At 50.4% G+C, this 23,453-nt stretch overlaps 1 protein-coding gene across 2 annotated transcripts; it reads left to right on the top strand.

Annotated features, from left to right (window-relative positions):
• The first annotated feature begins 7,397 nt into the window (after positions 1–7,397).
• On the top strand, positions 7,398–23,230 carry BPIFB6 (BPI fold containing family B member 6). 2 transcript variants are annotated; one of them, XM_027558164.1, is made up of 15 exons: positions 7,398–7,621; positions 9,934–10,033; positions 11,069–11,173; positions 11,621–11,770; positions 11,918–11,981; positions 12,384–12,444; positions 13,242–13,333; positions 14,255–14,428; positions 15,552–15,605; positions 15,962–16,135; positions 16,874–16,941; positions 20,571–20,616; positions 21,208–21,271; positions 21,666–21,742; positions 23,023–23,230. In XM_027558164.1, exons 1-15 carry the CDS (start codon positions 7,453–7,455, stop codon positions 23,053–23,055), a joined length of 1,431 nt encoding a protein of 476 aa, XP_027413965.1. In that variant the 5' UTR covers positions 7,398–7,452; the 3' UTR covers positions 23,056–23,230. The 2 variants fall into 2 exon arrangements, with proteins under 2 accessions (XP_027413965.1, XP_027413964.1); XM_027558163.1 differs by having other exon boundaries at positions 7,398–7,624.
• Positions 23,231–23,453: the final 223 nt, after the last annotated feature.

The raw sequence follows: 23,453 nt of genomic DNA, 5'->3' as shown, positions 1-23,453 counted from the left end.
AACCTCTTCAACCCCAGTGGGTCACAGGTGACAAGATGACTTAGGGGAGGCTGAGGGGTGCAAACGCTGGCAGGATGAAGCCATGTGATTTTTCTCTTTCTGATAAGCTAATCTTTTAGCCAGAGATCATATTCCTTCCTTCCCAGATACACTGGATTCAGGTTATGTTTATGTTTCTCTGGGGAGTAAGGGTGTCCAGATTTCCAGCATCAGTAAGCAAAGCCCTTGGGACAGCGGTACACTAACCTTCCCCCTGTAATGGTTGTAAGTTCAACCCTAAAGGCCCTGAGTGACAGGCCTAGGGGCCTGGAACAAGCCCGGAGTGTTAGTGGGAGGAGGTGGGGGTGGTCCTGAAAGCTGGAAAGGGCCAAGCTATAAAATTCCACCTCATGATTTCGCCCAGGACAGTGAAAGGTTGTTGTTGAATCATGCGAATACACCGGGATTCTTGGCCCCCGGAGGAGAAGAATTCAATCCGGGGCCAGAGACGAGGCTTGATCGCTCAGAGCTTTTATGTAATGAAGTTTTATTAAAGTATAAAGGAGATAGAGAAAGCTTCTGACATAGGCATCAGAAGGGGGCAGAAAGAGTACCCGCTTGCTAGTGTTAACAATGAAGTTATATACTCCAAAGAATGTCTGGAGGTTGTAAAGACCTCATCAGACCTACTCCCATAATTTACATTTTAAGATAATAGAAGGTTGAATCCAAAGACTGTCCTTAGGCAGGATACATTATTGTTATATAACCCTAAGGAATGTGGAGAAAAAAAAAGTTTGTCCTTTCTTCCTCCTTGAGAATTCCAGACCCCTCTCTCCTTGGGGACCCTTAGACTCCTTATCAACCTGCCTAGGAACTGACTCTCAACAGCATGGCTTTTATTTCATCTGGTTGTCTGGTGAATTAATTCATGAATCCTACTTTAGCAGGTCTTTACACAGGCTCAGCCCAAGGCTAGGTGGTATGGAATATGGGAGAGACAAAAATTTTGAGACACAGACTCAGCCCATAAATTTAACACCTAGAAAAAGATCAATATGTGAGATCTATTCATTAAGCCATCAGTCCAGAGGTCCAGCTATTACTCCTTTCTTCCTCCTGTTCTTCCTTCCTTCCACCCACCCATCTGTCCATCCATCCATCCATCCTGTCATCCACACATCTACCCATTTATCCAGTGATGTGGTCTAGATCTTATTTGTACCCATGATGCTCCTGGTTCAATAATATACATTCTTTTAAGACGAGGGGGATGAAACAGCTGAGTCAAGCTCTCTGCCCAGAAGGAAGCCGTGGTCTGTCTGAAGAGAACCGGCCTAGTCCCTGAGGGACCCCATTCAGCCTTTCAGTAAGGAGCCCGCTGGGCCCTGGCTACTGGGGGACACAGACGAGCACGGCAACCTGGGTCCAATCAGAAGGTAGAAAGCGCATAATATCTAAAACAGGGGACTCTCACTCTGAAGGGCTATTAACTATGGTAGAAGAGTAACTGCAAGCTGAAGGAAACTATGCAGTCCGCTGGGGCTGAGGGAGAGTGCCCGGAAGGAAAGACTTGGAAGGGCTCAGACCTCGATGGGGAGGGTGCTGTTCAGTGTACTGGGTAGCAGGGGGGTTCGCTACCAGGTCGGAGCTGGCCTGGGGTTGCTGGGCAAACAATGGCAACGAAGACCTCGAGGAATTCCCTGGCGGTTCTGTGGTTAGGACTCCATGCTCTCACTACCAAGGACCTGGGTTCAATCCCTCGTCGGGGAACTAAGATCCCACAAGCTGTGGCGTGGTCACAAAGACCTCCAGAGCCCCCTGGGGCAAGCCGCACGGGGGAGGGGAGGGTGTGCGAGGAGAGGTAGTGGTTGTGAGTTGCAGACGTGGCAGCCACACACAGAGCAGCTGCCTGAGGGCTGTGGGCACTGTCATAGGCCAGTGGCCCTCAGAGTGAGTGGACAGCGGGAGGGTGCGGGTTTGGGGAGGGCCTTAGCTTATTTGGAAAGGGCTGCAGAAAAGCTGCCCCCAGGCTGAGTCAGAGGGGTCGAGTCTGGGCGGGTGGCTGAGACGAGCTTTGCTGGATGGTCTCCTCCCCACACGGCTCACCTCAACCCCACCGGAAATCACAGGAAGCCCCTTCCTCTCTCATGCCTCCCCGACGTGTGCCCTCCGGTTAGCTTCATGCTAAAGGAGATGTGCTGAAAAGAATTCAGAATTGAGTCCTGTATACAGACCTGTACTGAAGCGTGCGTTCTCAGGTCTGGCTCCTTCACGAACCTTCTCGAGGCCCACCTTTCACCTCGACCCTGCACCTTGCACACTTTCCCTCTAGGCCTCGGGCTCTATGCTCTGCCTGGGCCACCTTAACCTGCCCTGGTTTACCCTGCCCATCAGCTCACAGGCGGTCTCCCTGGCCATGAGCAAACCCCTCTGCCCTGGTGACTCTGATGCCCTTCAGTTTCTGACGACCGTGGCTAGTGTCTGCGGCTTCTCTCCCCACCACCCCTCTCTGACCTTTCCAGAGCCCTGCATACAGCAAGTGCGTAATAAGCATGTGGTGAGTGAGATGCTTGTACTGTGTTTATGCCGGAGCTCTGGCCCAGGCTTACCCAGCCCTGAGCTTGGGAAGCCGCGTGGAGTCCAGTCCCTGTAGGCTGGGTGTTTGAACTGGGAGTCACCCTTGCTGATCTTCAGGATTGGCCTGGTCTCCAGTATCTGAGGGGTGTGGGTGGTGGGGGGAGGTGGGAGAGGAAGGGGCTTCTTCCCTGGAGGAAGAAGCCGCAGCTGGTCCTGGAAGGATGGCAGGATTTGGAGCTTTGGTAGGGACCAGGCAGGGCGATGCAGGGGCATGGGGCAGGGAAAGGAGGTCAGCAGGTAGGCAGTGCTCCCTTGGGTATGCCTTAGCATGTCTGGCCTGGGCTCTGGAGCTCCTGGCTCTGCCATCACTTGCTGTAACTTGGGCAGGTGGCTTGATCTCTCTGAGCCTCTGTTTCTGTCTGTAAAATGGAAAAAATTGTCAGAGTGCCCACCTCATAGGGTAGTCCTCAGGATTAAGTGGACTGCTGCTGCTGCTAAGTTGCTTCAGTCATGTCCGACTCTGTGTGACCCCATAGACAGCAGCCCACCAGGCTCCCTGATCCCTGGGATTCTCCAGGCAAGAACGCTGGAGTGGGTTGCCATTTCCTTCTCCAATGCATGAAAGTGGAAAGTGAAAGTGAAGTTGCTCAGTCATGTCCGACTCTTCGAGACCCCATGGACTGCAGCCTACCGGGCTCCTCCACCCATGGGATTTTCCAGGCAAGAGTACTGGAGTAGGGTGCCATTGCCTTAAGTGGACTAGTGCATATCAAACACTCAGCACTCTGTCTGGCACAGGTCAGGTGCACAATAAAGGGGCCCTCTTGTTACTATTACTATCACCATCATGAGAGCTGAGTCGGAGGTGCTTCCAGAGGCTCTAGCTACAGGTTGGCTGAACCAGGCTTCCCCGGGGACACTGAAGCCATGTGATGACCCAGGGCCCCAGGAAAGATTCAGTGTGTCCCTGAAGGAATTTATTTTTAGGGATATTGCCTCCTCTCTGGCCACTTTGAACTTAGAGAAAGAGGGGATGGCATGACTGTCCTTTTCCCTCTGAGCAATGCTTTCGTTATTTGTGCCCCCACATTATAAAGAGGATAAAACTGTGGCCTAGGGAGGCTGAGGGTGCTACCCAAGGACACACAACTTGTGAGCGCAGAGGCTGGGACTGAGGCCCCGATCCCCAAACCCATGCAAAGGGGTTTCTTCAGCCTCCCCCACCCCAACCATCCCATGTCTTTCCTGCCTCCACCTTCTCCCTAATACCCAGGACCACCCTGGGGGAGGCAGGGAGGGCTGGGTGATCAGAGGCACACCCGAGTGGATTTACATGCAAGGAGGAGGTGGAGCCTGCTGGTGCCTCTGTCTGTAGAGGGTGGATCTGCAGGGATAAAGTGATGCTATCTGTAGTTTGGCTCCTCCAGCGCAGGGCCCACATCAGGATGGAGACTGGCTATGCTGACCTGGGTCCTTCTCTCCCTCACTCCAATCTGGTTTGGCCCGCGGACTTCAGGCAGGCCTTCACCCCTCTCTGGCCTCAGCAGCCCTCTGTGCACAATGGGCACAGAAGCTTCCTCGATCTTCCACACCTGTGAGCTCCCTTTAGGTTGGAGGACGAAAACCCCATTTCTCCAGCAGCCCCCTGGGACTCTTTATCACCTTCAAGGTGCCCCCAGCCATGCCCCTCAAGGGTCTTGCCAGGAGCAGAGCAGAGGCTGGGCACCCTGAGGCCCCAGGTCTAACGCCAGCTCTGTGGCCAGCTAGTCTTGTGGTCCTGGGGTCAACTTGCCTTCATTGCCTTCCAGATTTGGAGAAAGCCTTCATGCCAGCATTTACCACCTCCTGGCATCTCCTCCAAGAGGGTCTCCCTTGAAGACACACCACTGGGCCATAGCTCTTTGCCCCCTGTGAGTGTCAGGGGGCCCAGTCATGATGGTCTAGCCCGCATGTCCCAGGTCTTTGCACCCACTGATTCCTTGCCTGAAACACCTTCCCCTGCCTTGCAGCACTGGCTCTGCTTTCCCCTCAGGTATCAGCTCCAACACCCTCTGCTTCAGGGCTCTTCTGTTGTGGAATAACCCCCTCTTTTCTCCCTGTCCCACCCTCCAGTTCACTGGCTTCCACCACCCTCAGCTCCCCAGGACTGACCTGGCTCTGTGCTGTCCACTTGCAGATGGCCTGTCCCCCTGGGCTCCAGAAGCCCCCTTAGGATAGGAAACGCAGCTCCTTTGCTTGGTGTGGCATCTCTCGCCCCCGCACAGGCCTGGCACACAGTGGGTCCTAGGTAAACATGAACGGAATGAGTGCCAACAGTGTGTCCAGCCTTGTGGGAGGCACTGAGTATCGGGGAGGGGCAGTGTGAGCCCCGACAGCCTCTCTGGCGACCGCATCCCCTCCCCAGCGCCCGCCCTGGGGCAGCCATCCATGTCCTCTGTGCTATTTATGTTGGAACAGGCTGAATCGTCACGTGAGCACTGGGGCTCCTGTTCTCTGGGCCTCTAGATAATTATCTGGGCCTTATTAAACCCTTAATTATCCAAGCAGCTAATCAGGCTCCCAAATATAAGGGCTTCCTCATCCCAGGGTGGGGAGCCAGGGGCCAGTCATCAGCAGGACATCCCCAGGCAAGGTAAGGATAGGCTCTACCTGTGGGCCTCTCCCCAGACAGTGTTTTTTTCAGCCCTGTCATTTTACAGATGAAAACACTGAGGCTCAGGGAGGGCAAGAGACTTGCCTGAGGTCACACAGTAACCGGGTAGCAGGACCAGGGCTTGGATCTGTGTCCTGACTCCCACCCAGTGCTCTGAACCTGACAGGAAGCCACCAGACATTCATAAACCTCAGATGCTGTAGGACCTGGGCAAGATCAAGGAGACAGCAGATCTGGGGTGCCTCTTTGGGTTCCATCTGAGGCCAGTGGGAGACAAGGGAGGCTCTGCTTTGCAGGAGCTCAGAGCTGAGCTGAGGCAGCAGGGGGTGGGGGGACAGTTATGGTAGGGGGCACCTGGGAGCATTTGGCAAGTAGAAAGCGAGGAAGGACTCCAGATGGAGGAAATAGTGTGAGTAGAAGATGGGGCTGGGCAGCAGGAAACACTCATCTTGGGGGGATAGATCAGATACATACATGCTCAGGTTCCAACTACGTCTTCAAGACTGGAGGGAGCTGGAGGTTGGGGGAGGCTTCCTGGTGGAGGAGGCAGGGGCTGAAATTAGGACTTGAGGGATAAGCAAGGAGGAGGCAGGTGTTGTTTGAGGGAGGGACGGCTTAGGCAAAAGCACAACACAGCCAGAAACAAAACCCTGGCATTGACCCTTTGCCCCAGAAACACACTGTGTTCCTCAGTGAGTGATAGTCGCTCAGTCGTGTCCAACTCTGTGTGACCCCATGGACTGTAGCCCACCAGGCTCCTCTGTCGTGGAATTCTCCAGGCAAGAATACTGGAGAGGGTGTTCCTCAAGCCACTTATTATTCTAAGAGGGCAAAAATCCCTGCTCTGAGTGGCCTTGACACCTGACATCAGTTCTGGTCTGGGAATGGGGGGACTGGGGTGGCACTCAGTCTTGAGGCTCAGTCTCCCCACCTTGGGGGTAGGGCAGGGCTAGAGAAGACCTTTACCCAGCCCCTTCAAGCTCTGCTGCCAGGTGCTGAACTCCATAGTCACCCACAGGATGAACTTCAGTGATCTGGCACTAGGCTTGTTCACAGGGGTAGAAGAAACACCATGATTGATTATTTTCAAGCTCAGATAGATATCTAAAAATTGAATGGGACAAGAGACAAATAGAACACGGTTTCACTTAGCAAATGTTGATTGTAGGCTCGATGGTCTCCTTGTTTTTTTTTATGTACTGGCATCCTTTAGGCCTCAGCCTAAACATCTCCTCCTTAGAGAGTCCTTCCCTGATGCCCACCCCCACTCCCTAATCCCTCATACACATTGTATCCCATGCGATTGATTCTCTCTAAGATTCAGGACAAGCAGGACTGTCTCTGCTGTGTGTACCCTGTAGCCCGGCCTGCTTGACACGTAGTGGGGACTCAGTAAATGTGAGTTGAATGAACGACTGTTTATGGGTCAGTGACTGAGCCGGCTGTCCCATAAAGGCTCATAAAGGCTGGAGTCCATTGGGAACTCTTCCTCTTTGGTGACACAGACCAGCCTCAGTAGCTGCCCCACCTTGATTCTTTTCAGCCACAGCTCAAACCTGAAATAAACACTCTGCCTCTGGTTGGAAGAATTTCAGGTCTTGGTAAGTAGTCTACAGGAAGAAAGGTTGTCTGGGAGCCCAGAGATGGGAAGGGGGTTTCCTGGGAGTTTTGAAGGATCTGAGGTCAGAGGTCATCATTTGATTCTCTACTCACTGACTGTGAGATCTTGGCGCTGGTTCAAACTATGCCTTGATTTCCCTATTGGTGAGGCATTGTCTCCAGGGGCCTTAAGGGGCTGTGAACTGAGATTCCTGGAAGGGAGGCTGAGCTGGGGGAGGTGGGGGATGCCCCGGGCTGTCGGAGGGCTAGGGAAGCAGAGGGTTCCCCCATTCCCACGCTGCACTGCATGGGGAGTTCCTGGATCAGGACCAGGAGGGAATTCCTTCTGCGGCCCCAGCACTGCTCTCTGAGCCACACCTGAAAACGTGAAAAATTGCAGCTAAACCTTCCACCAACCCCATCAGGCAGGCTGATCAGAATGCATCAGGCCCACAGATGAGGAAGCTGAGGCTTAGAGAGGGAAGTGACCTGCTCGGGGTGACTCCAGAAGGCCTGGTGTTTCATCCGGACACCCTTGGGCCCTTTGGGAGGAGGCAGGCATGAGGTTCTCTGAACTGGCTGGAGTCCAAAGGCTCCTAGACTTCCGAGATCACCCATGGGGGCTCCGTCTGCTCTGGAGCATGAGAGGCTCCCGGGAGAACCAGGGCTTGTTGAGCTGCACCCAATTCAGGCCCTACGGCACAGGCGGGGCCATGCTGTGGATCCTGTGTCTGGCGCTCTGCAGCCTGCTGACTCCCACGCGAGCAGACCCTGGGGCACTGCTGCGGCTGGGCATGGACGTCCTGAATCGCGGTGAGCTGGCGCTGGATGTTGGCAGAGGGTGTGGGAGGTGTGTGACTGGGGTTAGGTAGCAACTGCTCGTGTTTACATAGACTTGAGTGCTCTGTGATCCTCAAAGTAAACTTATAGGCAATGTGTTATTCTCCCATTTTACAGAGAGGAGAGGAAACTGAGACCCAGAGAAAATAGGGGGACCTTCCCAAGGTCCCCCAACAAGTTGAAGGCAGAGCTTTAAATTCTGCCTCCTGTAGCCTCTCCTTGGCCCTGATGGCAGGGGTTGGTGTCCACAAGCGGGTCATCGGGGTGACAGACATGAGCCAAATCCCAGCTCTGCCAACAGTTTACTCTGTGGCCTCAAGCAAGTCAGTCACCCTCTCTGTGCTGCCAGTGTGCTCCTCAGAGAATGTAAAATGAAAAGAGATGCAAATTAGCAGGACTTCCCTGGTGGTCCAGAGGCCACTCCGAGCTCCCCATGCCGGCAGCCTGGGTTCCATCCCTGGTCAGGGACCTAGATCCCACGGGCTACAGCTCAGAGTTTGCCTGCTGTAACTAGATATCCTGCACACTGCAACTGAGAGTCAGTGCAGCCAAATAAATAAAAACTATACTTAAAAAAATGTAAAATGGTAAACTGTCCTTTTGGGGCAGGATCAAATTAAATTGTGATACAAACTCCCCGTGGCTCCGATGGTAAAGAATCTGCCTACAGTCCATGGGGTCGCAGAGAGTCGGACACGACTCAGAAACTAACACACTTCAGATGAAATTGAGATGAAAAGGCTCTGAGGGTTCTTTACTCAAAGGTATTTTCCACCCCCAGCTCTGTGACCCTCAGGGAAGTCACATCCAGGCCCAAAGAGCTAACGATTTCGTCAGCTCAGGATTTGTCCCCCTCTGGGAACTAGCCTGTGACTATTATAGGGTGTTTCTGGCACAGTATCATTTGGGGTGGGGGCCCCCAGGCTTGGGGAATCAGAATGTCTTGGCTTCAGGCACAGTATCTCGACTTTAACAAGCTCCAAGTTGAATTCCCTAACCACCCCAGTTTGAGAGTGTCTGGGCTACAGCATAAAGTCGGCCCTCTCACTCGAGGTTCAAGGCCTCCATGATGTGCCCTGGAAACTGCTCCAGAGTCTAGTCCTGCCCTCCCCACTCCAGCCACCGCGTGTTCCTCTCTCCTCCCTCGCCACGCCACCTCCTTCCCCTCTCTCCGCCTCTGCCCTTGGTGCATCCTCTGCCCTGAGCCACCTCCTTTACCCCTTTGTTTCCTGGTGAAAATCCTATTCTTCCTTTAAGGACCAATTGACAGCTTACCTCCTCCTGGAAAGCCTTCCCCAGCTCTTTCTTTACCGGCCCAAACCTGTCATGTGGTTCTTCTAGCTGTGTGTACTTTTTATGGCTCTCATCACTTTTATTTACAATATATTTCTTTCTTGCTTTTTAAAAAAAAATTTTGACTGCACTCCACGGCATGTGGGACTTCAGTTCCCTGACCAAGGATTGAATCTGTGCTCCCTGCGATGGAACGTGGAGTCGTAACCACAGTACTGGCAGTACTGGCTCTCATCACCTTTTCTTCTTTTAATGATGAATTTTTATGTGGTACTCAAAAACACAGCTATTTTACAATGTCTAATTCCAAAATACACATTTTGTTGAACACAAGCATGTTTCTGTTGGGTATGTAATTAGTAGAGGAATTTCACAGTTATAGAATATGTATATCTTCAGCTTTCATAGATTCTGCCAAAATATTTTCCAGTAGAATTCACTGTATTGTTTATTGTATTTTTAATTGGAGTATACAATGTTATGCTAGTTTCTACTGTACAACAACATGAATCAGCTATGAGTATACCTATATGCACCCCCCCACCCTTGGACCTCTCTCCCACGCCCTCTCCCCATCCCACCTGTCTAAGTCATCTCAGAGCATGGAGCTGAGCTCCCAGTGTTATATAGCAGCTTCCCACTGAACAAAGTGAAAGTTAGTTGCACAGACATGTCCAGCTCTTTGCGACCCCATGGACTGTGGCCTGCCAGGCTCCTCTGTCCATGGCATTCTCCGGGGGAGAGTTCCCACTAGCTCTCTGTTTTACCATAGTAGCATCTGTATGTCAATGCTGCACTCCCAATTCGTCCCACCCTCTCCTTCCTCTCATCACTCTTTACTGTTATTGTTGGTGACTCTGTCTCCCCCAGGAGGCTGGAAGAGGGCAGGGTCTGCACACGACTTGTTTCTGGGATGCCTGAGAGAATGGTGAGGGAAGGAAGCAGTAAAGAGCCCAGGCGAGGGTCTATCTGACTCTTCTCCTTTCCAGAGGTCCAGAATGCCATGGATGAGAGTCATATCCTGGAGAAGATGGCAGCTGAGGCAGGCCAAAATCGCCCAGGGATGAAGCCTATCAAGGGCATCACTGAGTGAGCAGGGGAGGAGCTTCATGGGCCGGGGGAAGGGGGTGGTGGTTAGGGCAGAGGGTGGTGGGTAATGCTATGCCCAGGACCTGAGTGAAAGAGTTGATACAGGACATGGGGCCTCTTTCTGGCTTTGCTGCTGGCTTGCTGTGTGACCTTGGGCAGGTCACTGCTCTTGCCTGGACCTCAGTCCCCTCAGTCACCCACTAGGGACAATTCTAGTCCTGTTGTGAGCAGGGCCATTGGGAGGAGGAAGTGAAGTTGAAAAGTCAAACTCCAGCAGTAGCTTGCTGAATGTAGGTGAAATTGAATGAAAAATCCTCCAGTGGCTGAATGGAAACGATCATCTAAGGATAGGTGCAAACTAGTTTCGTTGCTTGCATCATACGGGATTGATTAGTAGGGGCTGTCTGGAATGATGTACTGGGGAGGGTTCTGAGACACTTTCTGGACTTAGCAGGAAATAGCAGTGTGATTGATTAGCAATGTCTGCCAAGAGCTCTGGGTGGGCAGGGGAAGTAAATGTGCCACAACTTTGTTATCCCGGATCTTGACTGGTGGTTCTCAGCCAGGAGTGATTTTGCCTCCAGGGGGCATCTGGCTATGTCTGGAGACATTTTTGATTGTCCCACCTTGTAGAGTGGGGGAGGGGGGTGCATCTAGTCCCTGTGGTGAGCAGAAGCCAAGATTTCTATGAAACATCCTACAATGCACAGGACAGCCCACAGCACAGGATGGTCTTGCCCCAAATGTCCGTAGCATCAGTGATGAGAAACTCAGATCTAAGCAAACCTCCTCTTTTTGTCAGTGGGGAAACAGAGGCCTACATCAGGGAAGGCAGCAGCCCAGGGTCACAAATTAAGCCACATGTCATCTCACCCACAATGAGAGCTTTCTGTGTACAGACTGGTTCAGAGATAGGTTTATCCCTATGACATGGGATGGGGGATTTACCCAGGGCCTCCCAGCAAAGTGGTGGAGGAGTGCGTTGAGGGATCTCACCTGTCCAGTTCTCACTGCTCAAATGTGTGCCCCTCCCAGTCTGAAAGTGAAGGATGTGCTGGTGCCTGTCATCACAATGAACTTTATGCCCAGGGTGGGCATCTTCCAGTGTGTGTCCACGGGCATGACCATCACCGGCAAGAGGTGAGTATGGCACGGATGTGAGAGGGAAAGGACAATGGCCTCTTTGTCTCACTCTTATATGCCCATTGATTGAGTACCTACTGTGTACCATGCTGTGGTCTGAGATAATGCAAATTTGGTTCCTACCTTTGATGGGAACCAGACCTGAGCACAGATGATCACAGGTTGATAGATTGGCCTGGGACAGAAGAAATATTGACAGGGTGTAGGGGCTGGGGATTAGAAAAGGCTTTGGGGAGATGATGACAGCAGAGCAGAGTTTTGAAGGATGTGTAGGAGTTCACCAAAGCAAGAGAGGAGAGGAAAGGCTGGTTGTGTGAACTTGGGCAGGTCCCATCCCTCTTTCTGTCCCATGGCATGGTCTCCCACCCTTTCACCCTCTCAGAGAGGCTGAGATTCTGGCCACAGTGGCAGCGGTGCCCTGATGCCTGCCTGCCCCCCCTCCAGCTTCATGGGTGGGAACATGGAGATCATCGTGGTCCTGAACATCACAGCCACCAACCGGCTTCTGCAGGACGAGGAGACGGGCCTCCCCATGTTCAAGAGCGAGGGCTGTGAGATCATCCTGGTCAGCGTGAAGACAAACCTGCCTAGCAAGTGAGGTTCTCTGTGGTTGGGGAGGAAGGCTCGGTCCACCTTGCCAGCCCGACCCAGCATCCCACTTCCTGAGCCACTGAACTCCTTAGCCATGTCCTGTGTCTAACTTCCTGCCATCTATGCCTCTGCCCCATCCTCTGTGTCCAGCATGCTGCCCAAAATGGTCAACAAGTTCCTGGACAGCACCCTACACAAAGTTCTTCCTGGTCTGGTGAGTGCCCAGAGTGAGCCTCCGCCCCTCATCCCCGGCACTGCTTAGACCAGGGCTGGCAAGCACGTTTCATCTCGGCTGTTCGATCGACTGTTGGCGGCTGAGGAGGCTCCTGAGGCTGTGGCTGGCTCAGTGAGAGGAAGTACCGTGATCAGCTAGTGATGTCTTCCATAAGCAGAGGAGGAGAAAACAGCAGCTGGTATCACACAGCTTGCCAACCCTGCTGAGTGTACCAGTCCCTGGGGCTCTGCCATTGACTTTCTGTATGACTTGTGGCTTTGGTTCCCCTCCAGTCTCTATCCCACCAGGGCCCTTGAGACTCCCCATGGAGTAACATTCAGCTGTGAGAATGGGGCCCTCCACTCAGGGCCCCCTTCAGCCCAGCGCTTTCTCTTCTTCCAGATGTGCCCTGCCATTGATGCAGTCCTGGTGTATGTGAACAAGAAGTGGGCCAGCCTGAATGGTATGTAGCCCTAGCCATGCCTTGCTCCCACATGGGGTCAGCAGGATGGCTAGAATTTTTGGATGTCCCACTCCCCATTCAAGTACCTGCTCCTGGCCCGGCCTTGGGACTACAGGAGGTCTGAGGTCATGGAGTCCACTCCTCCCCGCAATGCCCAGATGGGGAGCCTTAGGCCCTGAGGGGCTCTGGTGTCCTTACCTCTCAGCCCTCCACCCAGTGTTCCATCTATTACCCTCCCAGACTCCAAGGACAGCAGCCTTTGTTCACAATAGCTCATCCACAAACCTTGTACCACGAAGAGCAATTCCAGTAGTAACCCCACCCTTCCCTTTGCTAAGGGAACCTTTATCACTGTGGGGTCCACAGGGCTCCCCAAGACCAGGAGGAGAAACCCCAATGGCTGAGACTGAGGAAAACTGGTTCATGTGCCCAGCAGAGTGGCCTGGGACATTATTTCACTCCTCCAATTCTCAATCTGTGCATCTGTAAAATAGAACCAATAATCCTGACCCCACCAATCTGTTGTGAGAACTGAGCTGGACAACCCTTGGTAAATGCTCAAGCTCTGTATCTGCAGGGTGATATGAGGTTGCATGATTTTCTAGCTCAGGCACCATTGCCTCCATTCTGCAGATGAAACTACTGAGGCCCAGAGATGCTAAGCAGTTTGCCTGTGTCACAGAGAGGGCCGGGGTCCTGGCATCCAGGCCAGGTTCAGGTGGCAGCTGGCTGGTGCTGGCTTCTCCAGGCTGTCCTTGGGCTGGTGTCTCTCTGAGTGAATCTTCATCTTTGAACAGCCCCCATGCCTGTGGGCCAGATGGGCACTGTCCAATATGTCCTGACGTCCGTACCGACCACAACACCCAGCTACATTCAAGTGGACTTCAGTGTAAGCACCAAAGGGCATCAGCCGGCAGAGGTCTCACTGGCTTGAGTGGTGGGGGCTGCTTCTGCCAAGGCCGGTGGATGGGCTGGGGTTGCGGAGGGTGGAAAGGGCCTCTTTCTCTTTCTGCTCTCAGTACGAACCCCAAATCCTGAGCTAATTTCTGGATGGCCAACTCCACACCCACACCCCTGAGGCTCCCTGCTTCTCCCAATGAGTGGCTTGCCCACTGTCGTTGTATAGAAGAGAGCACCCAGCTTAGCAGGCAGGCAGGATTTGGCTAGGGCCTCACCCAGGACTCCAGAACCCTAGTGACCAGGTGACCGCATCTCCCAGGAATGGAAAGAAGAATCCCAAGTGGTCATCTCCCTGTGAAGTCTTCCTCCAGTGGGACTCTTACAGGCTGCATGTTGTCTTCCGTTTACCTCGTTCTCTTGAGGTTAAAATAGTAAACGAGGGCTCTAATCAGTTAGAGTCAGATTAACTGATGTTACTTACACAATCCTATGAGGAGCTGCCAGTGGTTCAGTGATTGACTCCATTATCCTTGTGGGTCTCAGTCTACCCATCTGTATGCTGGGAGAGTTGAGCCACTGCACGCTGCTCTGGCTCAACCATCTCATGACTTGCTGACTTGGGCACCACAGACTTCCCTGTTGGCTCAGATGGTAAAGAGTCTGCCTGCAGTGCAGGAGACCTGGGTTCGATCCCCGGGTCAGGAAGATCCCCTGGAGAAGGAAACCCACTCCAGCATCCTTGCCTGGAAAATCCCATGGATAGAGGAGCTTGGTGGGCTACAGTCCATGGGGTCACAAAGAGTCAAATGACTAAGTAATTAACACTAGGCTGGTTTGAGCACCATTTGTTTGGAGGACTGAGACTTGCCCATGGTCAAGGCTGAGGGTCTCTCCCCTGGCTGTCCCATAGCCTGTGGTGCAGCAGCAAAAGGGCAACACCATCCAGCTTGCGGATGCCGGAGGGGCTGAGTTCCCTGAGGACTATGCTGAAGGCTCCTCACAGCTGCTGCTCTCGGCCACCTTCCTCACAGCAGAGCTTGCTCTTCTGCAGAAGTCCTTTAATGTAAAAGTCAAGGATACGATGGTGAGCTGCCCAGTGGCCACACCCCCGATATCTGCATCTGCCTCCTGTAATGACAGTCCCTGCCAGACTGAGAATTATCCTGGGGTTGTGAGTAATGCTAGGACTGGGAGGGGCCAGGATGGATTTCTGTCATCATTTCACCCCACCATCCGCCATCTCTCTGTCCATGTAGCCACTGTGTATTCATCTATCCATTCAACTGTCCACACACCAGGTATTTATCCACCAACCTACAACTCTTCTGCATTGTCCATCCATCTACCTGCTTTTTTTCCGGTCTGTCTTGTTACTATGTAGTCATGTCCTAGACTCTATCCTTTTAGCTAGAATCCACCCAACCCTCCATACCATCCATACCTAGAACAGGGGCTGATACTACTGAATGAATGAATCTATGTATCTGCCGTTTACCGCCTAAACACCCAGATACCCACCCATCTACTCATCCAGTTCTCCATTATCCATTCTCCTACTCATTTACTGATCCAGCCAGCCAGCCATCAATCCATCCATTCATTCATTCATCCCCACTGATCCCTTTATTCATCCTTGCATCCATGCACCCCCCATCTATTTGTGGACCTTTCTATTCATCCCTCCACCCATCAATCCATTCATCATCCATTCTCCCATCCATTTATCAGATGATTCCACCATTTTCCCATCCACCCATCCTCCCTTCTCCATTATTCCTTTCATGCCTCCATGCAGCCATCCACCTGCTATCTATTATTCATTCTCCTACACAAACACCTATCCATCAATCCACCCATCCATTCACGCACTTATATGTTTATACTTTTTCTCCATCCACCTATCCATCTATGAATCCCTTCACCCACATCCTCTGATCCATTGCATCTACCCATTCTCCCATCTCTCTGTCTACTTTTTCATCAAACAAAATTTTCTCAGTGCATGATCTTGTACTCAGAGCTATGGGCATTGGAATGTGTGAGCCACAGTCTGGGCTCTCCAGGCGCTCATTATCTACTTAATCAAAGAGTGATAACTATTTTGATGAAGGACCTCAGAGGGCATGCCTTTTTAAGTCAGAGGAGAGGTTTGTTAGGATGACTCAGGGAAGCCTTCAGTAATCCTAACCTTGACTATTATTTTGTAGATCGGTGAGCTGCCACCCCAAACCACTGTGACACTGGCTGGCTTCATCCCTAAAGTAAGTGCCCCAGCTATCCATAATCACCACAATCACCTGCCCTGTTCTCCATCCAGGCAAATGGATTTTCAATACCATGTCTCCCTTGTCCAGTGTGGAATCATCCCAACTTCTCCGTAAAGTAGTCTTTGGGCCCCCACAGGAACACCCAGGTTTTGTGCATTGTACTTTCTATGTCCAATATAGAAATAGTCAGATTTTCTGTTTTGTTTCCTTTATTTCCTGATAGACATATTCCAGCCTTTGCATATAGTACTTCCAAGGCAGAAATCACCTATTTCATGTCAGACTCCTAGTTTCAATGGAAACCACCAGTCTGAGGATTGGCCCTGAGGGGAGTTTCCTGGTTTCTGTAGGTGGCTGAAGCCTATCCCAAGCCGAAACCCCTGGTGACCCAGATCAGGATAAACAAGCCCCCCAAGGTCACCATGAAGACAGGCAAGAGCCTGCTGCACCTCCACGGCACCCTGGAGATGTTTGCTGCACGGTGGCGGGGCAAGCCGCCTGTATCCCTCTTTGTCCTGGAAACTGTGAGTGGACTTTTTCCCAGCTAAGCCCAACTCATGGATATTTGAAGCTGGAGGGTGGGCTTTTAGCTCATAGTCAAGTAATGGATTGAAGGGCTCTTAGTTAATCTTGATTATTTGGTCATAACCTTCTGGGCACTGTCACCTACTGTCTGATTTTGGGCTCTGCAATTGAACCTCCAAATGACTAGAAAGATATTTCTTTCTCTTCCCTCCTTTCCTCCCTCTCTTTCCTGTTCAACTTCCCACCCTCCAACATTCATTAGCATCTATAAGGGCAGTGAAGTCTCACTCAGGGAATTATAGGAACCTAAAGAGATTGCAAATCTATTTTGAGGAAATCACAGAGGACTTCCTAGAGAAGGTGATGCCTGAGCTATGTTTTGAAAGTTGAACAGGATCTGGCCAGGGAAAGGGTTGAGGTTGGTGATGGAGGGTACTCCAGATAGAGTAACAGGATGTGGCCTGGAGCAATAACATGGTATGTTCAGGGACCCACAATCATGCCGGGATTTCTGATAGTGCTGTCGTGGGCTGGGTACAGGGAGGATGAGGATCCTGGGCTAGGGGAATGGGGAGACTGCTGGCTTCAGGTCCTGAGGGTGGGGTGGGCAGAGAGGAAGACACTTGCTCTGTCTTGGCAGTGGTGGTGGTTCTGGGAAGGTCGTAGAGCCCTTGGTTTTACCAGCCCTGATGGGGGACCCACTGCCTTCTTCCTGCTTTCCCCCCACTCTGTGTCAGCACTTCAACCTGAAAATCCAGTACTCAGTTCATGAGGACCGGCTGCAGATGACCACCTCTCTGGACAGGTAGGAGTCTGCTGCCCAGGTTGGCATCCCTGTACCCCTGCCTAGGCACCACCAAGACCACTTGGTTTCCTGCTCCAGGGCCTTCCTCTGACCCAGCCAGCACAGCCCACACTGCCAGGCTTCTCTGGTCTCTATGCCTGCTAGAACTCTCAATGGCTCCCCATTGTGTGCATGATCTTTTGTCAAATCTTAGCCTGGCCTTCAAGGCCCTTCTCAAATTCTCCCACCACCGCTCCCACTATTCCACTAGGCTCTTGCACAGTGAGTCTGATCATGTGATCATGTTCCCTTTTTCATGAACAGGCTTTTACCCATGTCATCCAAATGCCACCTGCTAGTCAGTGCCCACCTCAAATATGACCTTCTCTAGGAACACCTTCTTTATACTGATAACAGTCAACAATTATAGAGCTCTATCTATGTGTGAGGTCTAGTTTTGTATTCAATTGCTGAATAATTTTTGTATTTGTCATAATTTCTTGTCTGATGTGTTGGGTGCCAAGATTCTACTGGTTGTAAGAGACAATTCTGACTTTAACTCACTTAAGCCCAAAAGGGACTTTTGAGTCATATAATTAAAATCTCTAGCAGTAGTTCTCACCTTTCAGGCATGGCTGGATCTAGGTGCACAAAAATTCTCAAAGTTTATCCCTCTCTTCCCTTGGTTTTTGCTGTCTACTTTGTTGGACATTCTCAGGCAGCCGCTCCCCAAAATTGGTGGCAAAGTGACCCCAATAAGAAGAGAGACCTCTTATTTAACAGTTCTAACAAAATCTCAAAGGCTGTTTTCATTGGTCTAGTGTGGATCACATGACCAACTCTAAGCTAATCACTATGACTCTTTATTGCAAAATTCAGACTGAAATTGAAGAAAGTAGGGAAAACAACTAGACCATTTAGGTATGACCTACCACTCCAGTGTTCTTGCCTGGAGAATCCCAGGGACGTGGAAGCCTGGTGGGCTGCCGTTTATGGGGTCGCACAGAGTCAGACACGACTGAAGCGACTTAGCAGCAGCAAATCAAACCTATTATGATTATACAGTGGATGTGAGAAATAGATTTAGGGGACTAGATCTGATAGACAAAGTGCCTGAAAAACTATGGATGGAGGTTCATGACATTGTACAGCAGACAGTGATCAAGACCATCCCCAAGAAAAGGAAACGCAAAAAGGCAAAATGGTTGTCTGAGGAGGCCTTACAAACAACTGAGAAAAGAAGAGAAGTGAAAGGCAAAGGAGAAAAGGAAAGATATACCCACCTGAATGCAGAGTTCCAAAGAATAGCAAGGAGAGATAAGAAAGCCTTCCTCAGTGATCAATGAAAAGAAATAGAGGAAAACAATAGAATGGGAAAGACTAGAGATCTTGTCAAGAAAATAAGAGATACCAAGGGAACATTTCATGCAAAGATGGGCTCAGTAAAGGAACAGAAATGGTATGGACCTAACAGAAGCAGAAGATATTAAGAAGAGGTGGCAAGAATACACAGAAGAACTGTACAAAAAAGATCTTCATGACCCAGATAACCATGATGGTGTGATCACTCACCTAGAGCAAGACATCCTGAAATGTGAAGTCAAGTGGGCCTCAGGAAGCATCACTATGAACAAAGCTAGTGGAGGTGATGGAATTCCAGTTGAGCTATTTCAAATCCTAAAAGAGGATGCTGTGAAAGTGCTGCACTCAATATGCCAGCAAATTTGGAAAACTCAGCAGTGGCCACAGTACTGGAAAAGGTCAGTTTTCATTCCAATCCCAAAGAAAGGCAATGCCAAAGAATGTTCAAACTACCGCACAATTGCACTCATCTCACGTGCTAGCAAAATAATGCTCAAAATTCTCCAAGCCAGGCTTCAACAGTACATGAACTGTGAACTTCCAGATGTTAAAGCTGGATTTAGAAAAGGCAGAGGAACCAGAGATCAAATTGCCAACATCCACTGGATCATTCAAAAGGCAAGAGAGTTCCAGAAAAACATCTACTTCTGCTTTATTGACTAAGCCTTTGACTGTGTGATCACAACAAACTATGGAAAATTCTTAAAGAGACAGGAATACCAGACCACCTGACCTGCTTCTTGAGAAATCTGCATGCAGGTCAAGAAGCAACAATTAGAACTGGACATGGAACAACAGACTGCTTCCAGATTGGGAGCGGAGTACATCAAGGCTGTATATTGTCACCCTACTTATTTAACTTATATGCAGAGTACATCATGTGAAATGCTGGGCTGGATGAAGCACAAGCTGGAATCAAGATTTCCAGGAGAAATTTCAATAACCTCCTGGCAGATGACACCACCCTTATGGCAGAAAGTGAAGAACTAAAGAGCCTCTTCATGAAAGTGAAAGAGAGGAGAGTGAAAAGTTGGCTTAAAACTCAGCATTCAAAAAACTAAGATCATGGCACCTGGTCCCATCCCTTCATGGCAAATAGATGGGGAAACAATGGAAACAGTGTGAGAATTAATTTTCTTGGGCTCCAAAATCACTGCAAATGGTGACTGTAGCCATGAAATTAAAAGACGCTTGCTCCTTAGAAGAAAAGCTACGACAAACCTACACAGCATATTAAAAAGCAGAGACATTACTTTGCCAATAGAGGTCCATCTGGTCAAAGCTATGGTTTTTCCAGTAGTCATGTATGGATGTGAGGGTTGGACTATAAAGAAAGCTGAGCACCGAAGAATTGCTGCCTTTGAACTGTGGTGTTGGAGAAGACTCTTGAGAGTCCTGTGGACTGCAAGGAGATCCAACCAATCAATCCTAAAGGAAATTAGTCCTGAATATTCATTGGAAGGACTGATGCTGAAGCTCCAATACTTTGGCCACCTGATGCGAAGAACTAACTCATTGGAAAAGACCCTGATGCTGGGAAAGATTGAAGGCAGGAGGAGAAGGGGATGGCAGAGGATGAGATGGTTGGATGGCATCACTGACTCAATGGACATGAGTTTGAGCAAGCTCCGGGAGTTGGTGAAGGACAGGGAAGCCTTGTGTGCTGCAGTCCATGGGGTCGCAAAGAGTCAGACATGACTGAGCAACTGAACTGAACTGAACTTATGACTCTAGAGAGCGAATGCTCTGATTGGCCAGGTCTGGGTGATGTGCTCACCCCACTGTAATGCCTTGGATAGAGAGGCTCAGGAAATGGAAACTCTGTTACTGGAGTAAAGAATAGATGTTGGGAAGATAGAACCAGCAGATGATGGTCATATGGCCTGTTCTGGTGCCAAGATGCATTAGTGCCACCAGAAGCTGTGCAGAGGAGGGACCCTGTGAAGGACCCCAGCTCTGTGTGCTGCAGAAGTCTGCAACGGGTTAACTGAGCTGCAAACCTCTGCATATCTGGCCTTGGGCAGGTGCAATAGACAGAGCTTGGGTCCCAAAGAGAGGAGTCAGGACCAATGAGAGAAGTCAGTGGTTTGAGCTGTGGGAAACAACATGGGCTGTAAGAAAAAGTGGTGAGTGCCCCATCACAGGTAGCATGTAAACAGACTTAGGAGTGCCTAGTGTGAAGGCTATAAGGGGACTTCCCCATCAGAGAGGAGCCGGGGGTGTTTGAGATGTCTTTTCTCCAGTGCTCTGAATGCCCTTCCTCCTCCCTGGTTCCCTCTCTTCTGCAGATTACTGAGCATGTCCCGGAAGTCCTCATCAATTGGCCCCTTCAAGGTAAGTATCCCAAGTACTTCTGCCTGGTCTGGCTTAAAAGCAAAAAACTGGGCCTATTCACCTTGGGATTTCAGGGTAGAGCTCTGAAATGGAGGCAGAGTGAATAGAGTAGGTCATTGTGGGGTTTGGGGCTCCTGACTGACCGTGTGACCTTGGGAAAATTGCTTTGCTTCTCTGAGTCTTTGTTCTCTTTTCTGGATAGAATCTGGACATCTCCCTAGATTGATTTTAAAAGCATTGTTGTGCATAGCAGCAACCTGAGCTTGTTTGCCCAGCCCAGGTGCTATTTTTATTAGTTTCTGTAGTCTCAGGGCCCAACACAGAACCTGATGTAGTTAGGAGTAGTGTGTGCTCAGTCGCTCAGTCGTTATCTGATTCTTTGCGACCCCATGGACTGAACAGGAGCTAAGCAGAAATGAAGGGCATCAGTCTACAGTGTAACAGTCAGACGCAGTTTTGATGTGATTTGATGTCTCTAAAATTCGTTCCTGTGGTCCTTGGACTCAGCTGGACTAAGAGCTGAAAAAAAAATCTGTTGAATTAATGGAACGATGGGATGAGGGTATCTTCTCTTTCTCTCTCTCTCGCCAGGAGAAGAAATTGACTGGCTTCATCACTGATTTTCTCCAAGAAGCCTACATCCCAGTCATCAATGGTGAGGGTTTTGCTGGTGCCAAGAAGCACTCTGAGCAGGAAAGGATGTCACAAGGGTGGTCTCAAAGGCCCTCCACTGGTCCCAAATGAGGAAACCTAAAAGGGAGTAGATAGTCAATACTGAATCTTTGAGGCTAAAGTCATGTTAATATCACTTGCCTGGGGACAAGGGCCCCTTCAACAACTTGGACTCTGACCTTTGACCCGATACCTGAAGTCAGATCTTGACTCTGCCCTGGGATGCAAGTCGGTGGTGATCCCGCTGATGGTGTCTAGGCCTGTGCAGCTGGCAGACATCATGAATCAATCACTGCACTATTTCCCACTATGCTGCTCCAGGCAGCCACTTACTTGCAGAGCAGGTAGGCTGAAATAACTCTTCCTGTATTTCTCAGATGTACTCCAAGTCGGGTTCCCACTTCCTGACCTTCTGGACATGAACTACAACCTGGCAGAGCTGGACATAACTGAGGTGAGGAAAGGAGGTGGGGAAGGCCAGTTCAGCCAAAGTTTCTGGCCAATGAGCAAGAGCCTGCCATTCTCAACTTGGAGGGCATTGGACTAAGGAGGCAGCGGCCATCAGTACAGTCTTGCCAATCCCCTGAGCAAGACCCTGCCCCTCAGAATCTGGAGGCTGCCCTTAGCCAGGGATCCCCTGAAGGAAACATGAATTCTGCTACTGTCCTCCTCTGCCACCTTGGACGAATTGCTTCCTCTTTCTCGGTGCTTCTATTTTTCTGTCATCTCAAATAGAGAGAATAATATAGTATCCACTCTGGAGAGCTGTTGTGATGATTTATGGAGATAATTCACTTAAAGGCATACAGTAAGTGCTCCATAAATATTAGCTTTGCCTTGCACACCAAGCACTGCACTTGGAGCATTAAATGGACCTTTTTCTCATTTGATCTCTCTACTCTGGGAGGTAGGGGTGCTTCTCCTCACTTGATTGTTGAGAAACTCAAGGTTCAGAGAGGTGAAGGGTCTTAAGGCCAGTCTTCCTTTTTTAAGCATTTCTTTATTTATTTTTGGCTGTGCTGGGTCTTCATTGCTGCACAGGATTTTCTCTAATTGCGGCGAGCAGAGGCTACTCTCTAATTGCAGTGCACAGGCTTCTCACTGAAGTGTCTTCTCTGGTTGCAGAGCACAGGCTCTAGAGTACACAAGCTTCAGTAGTTATGTCTCCTGGGCTCTAGAGCAAAGGCTCAGTAGTTGTGGCACATGGGCTTAGCTTCCCTGTGGCATGTGGGATCTACCTGGACCAGAGATCGAACCTGTGTCTCCTGTATTGACAGGCAGATTTTTTTTTTTTAAGCACTGAGCCACCAGGGGTGCCCCATCCTTCGTCCTTTTTTTTTTTTTTTTTAAATTAGAGGCTAATTACTTTACAATATTGTATTGGTTTTGCCATACATCAACATGAATCCACCACGGGTGCACACGTGTTCCCAATCTTGAACCCCGCTCCCACCTCCCTCCCCATACCGTCCCTCTGGGTCATTCCAGTGCACCAGATCCAAGTATCCTGTATCCTGTATCAAACCTGGACTGGTGATTCGTTTCTTATATGATATTATACATGTTTCAATGACATTCTCCCAAATCACCGCCCCCCCACACACAGAGTCCATCCTTCGTTCTTAAACACCGAGCTGATTTCATTCCTGACCACGCCCCGGTCCATCCCCGTCTGTGTCTGGGTGGCCCCTCATTGTTCCCCACACCTGCTCCTGGCCCTTTTTCTCCTGCCAGAATGCCCTGGTGCTGAACTTGAAGCTGGACTGACTGGGACAGGATTTGCCTGCCAGCTGCCTGCACACCGTCCACTAGTTACACCCAGCAGAGGAGCCTGATTGGAACTGGGTGGGCCTGGCCCCCTTCCACTGGGGCTGATGAGGAGTGAGCAGGGCAGGACGGGGCTGGGGACTTGGCAATAAACAGGAGAAAGGCCCTAACGAACATTTGATGTTTTGACCTCTTTATTTGTAGAAAATTGATGTGTGTTTTTTCTTCCTCTTCAATGGGTTTTGGGATCTAAGAGCAGCTTGGGTCTGAGGGGCAGGCTTGAGCATATATTGAGTACCTGCTGAATGCCATGCTCAGAGCTTTACTTGTACCATCTCATTTAATCTATGCAGTAACCCTATAAGGGGAGGGTGACCATCCCCACTGTGTGTGTGTGT

This window comes from Bos indicus x Bos taurus, chromosome 13 (genome assembly GCF_003369695.1).
Source record: "Bos indicus x Bos taurus breed Angus x Brahman F1 hybrid chromosome 13, Bos_hybrid_MaternalHap_v2.0, whole genome shotgun sequence".
Classification (NCBI taxonomy): Eukaryota; Metazoa; Chordata; class Mammalia; order Artiodactyla; family Bovidae; genus Bos; species Bos indicus x Bos taurus.
Note: the sequence above shows the minus strand (reverse complement) of the source record. Positions and strands in the feature narration are given on the sequence as shown.

Coding starts and splice junctions, on each gene's coding strand:
- BPIFB6 (XM_027558163.1), top strand. CDS start 7,453: ATGAGAGGCTCCCGGGAGAACCAGGGCTTGTTGAGCTGCACCCAATTC. Junction 14,429..15,551: donor TAAAAGTCAAGGATACGATG/GTGAGCTGCCCA, acceptor ATTATTTTGTAG/ATCGGTGAGCTGCCACCCCA. Junction 20,617..21,207: donor CATCAATTGGCCCCTTCAAG/GTAAGTATCCCA, acceptor CTCTCTCGCCAG/GAGAAGAAATTGACTGGCTT.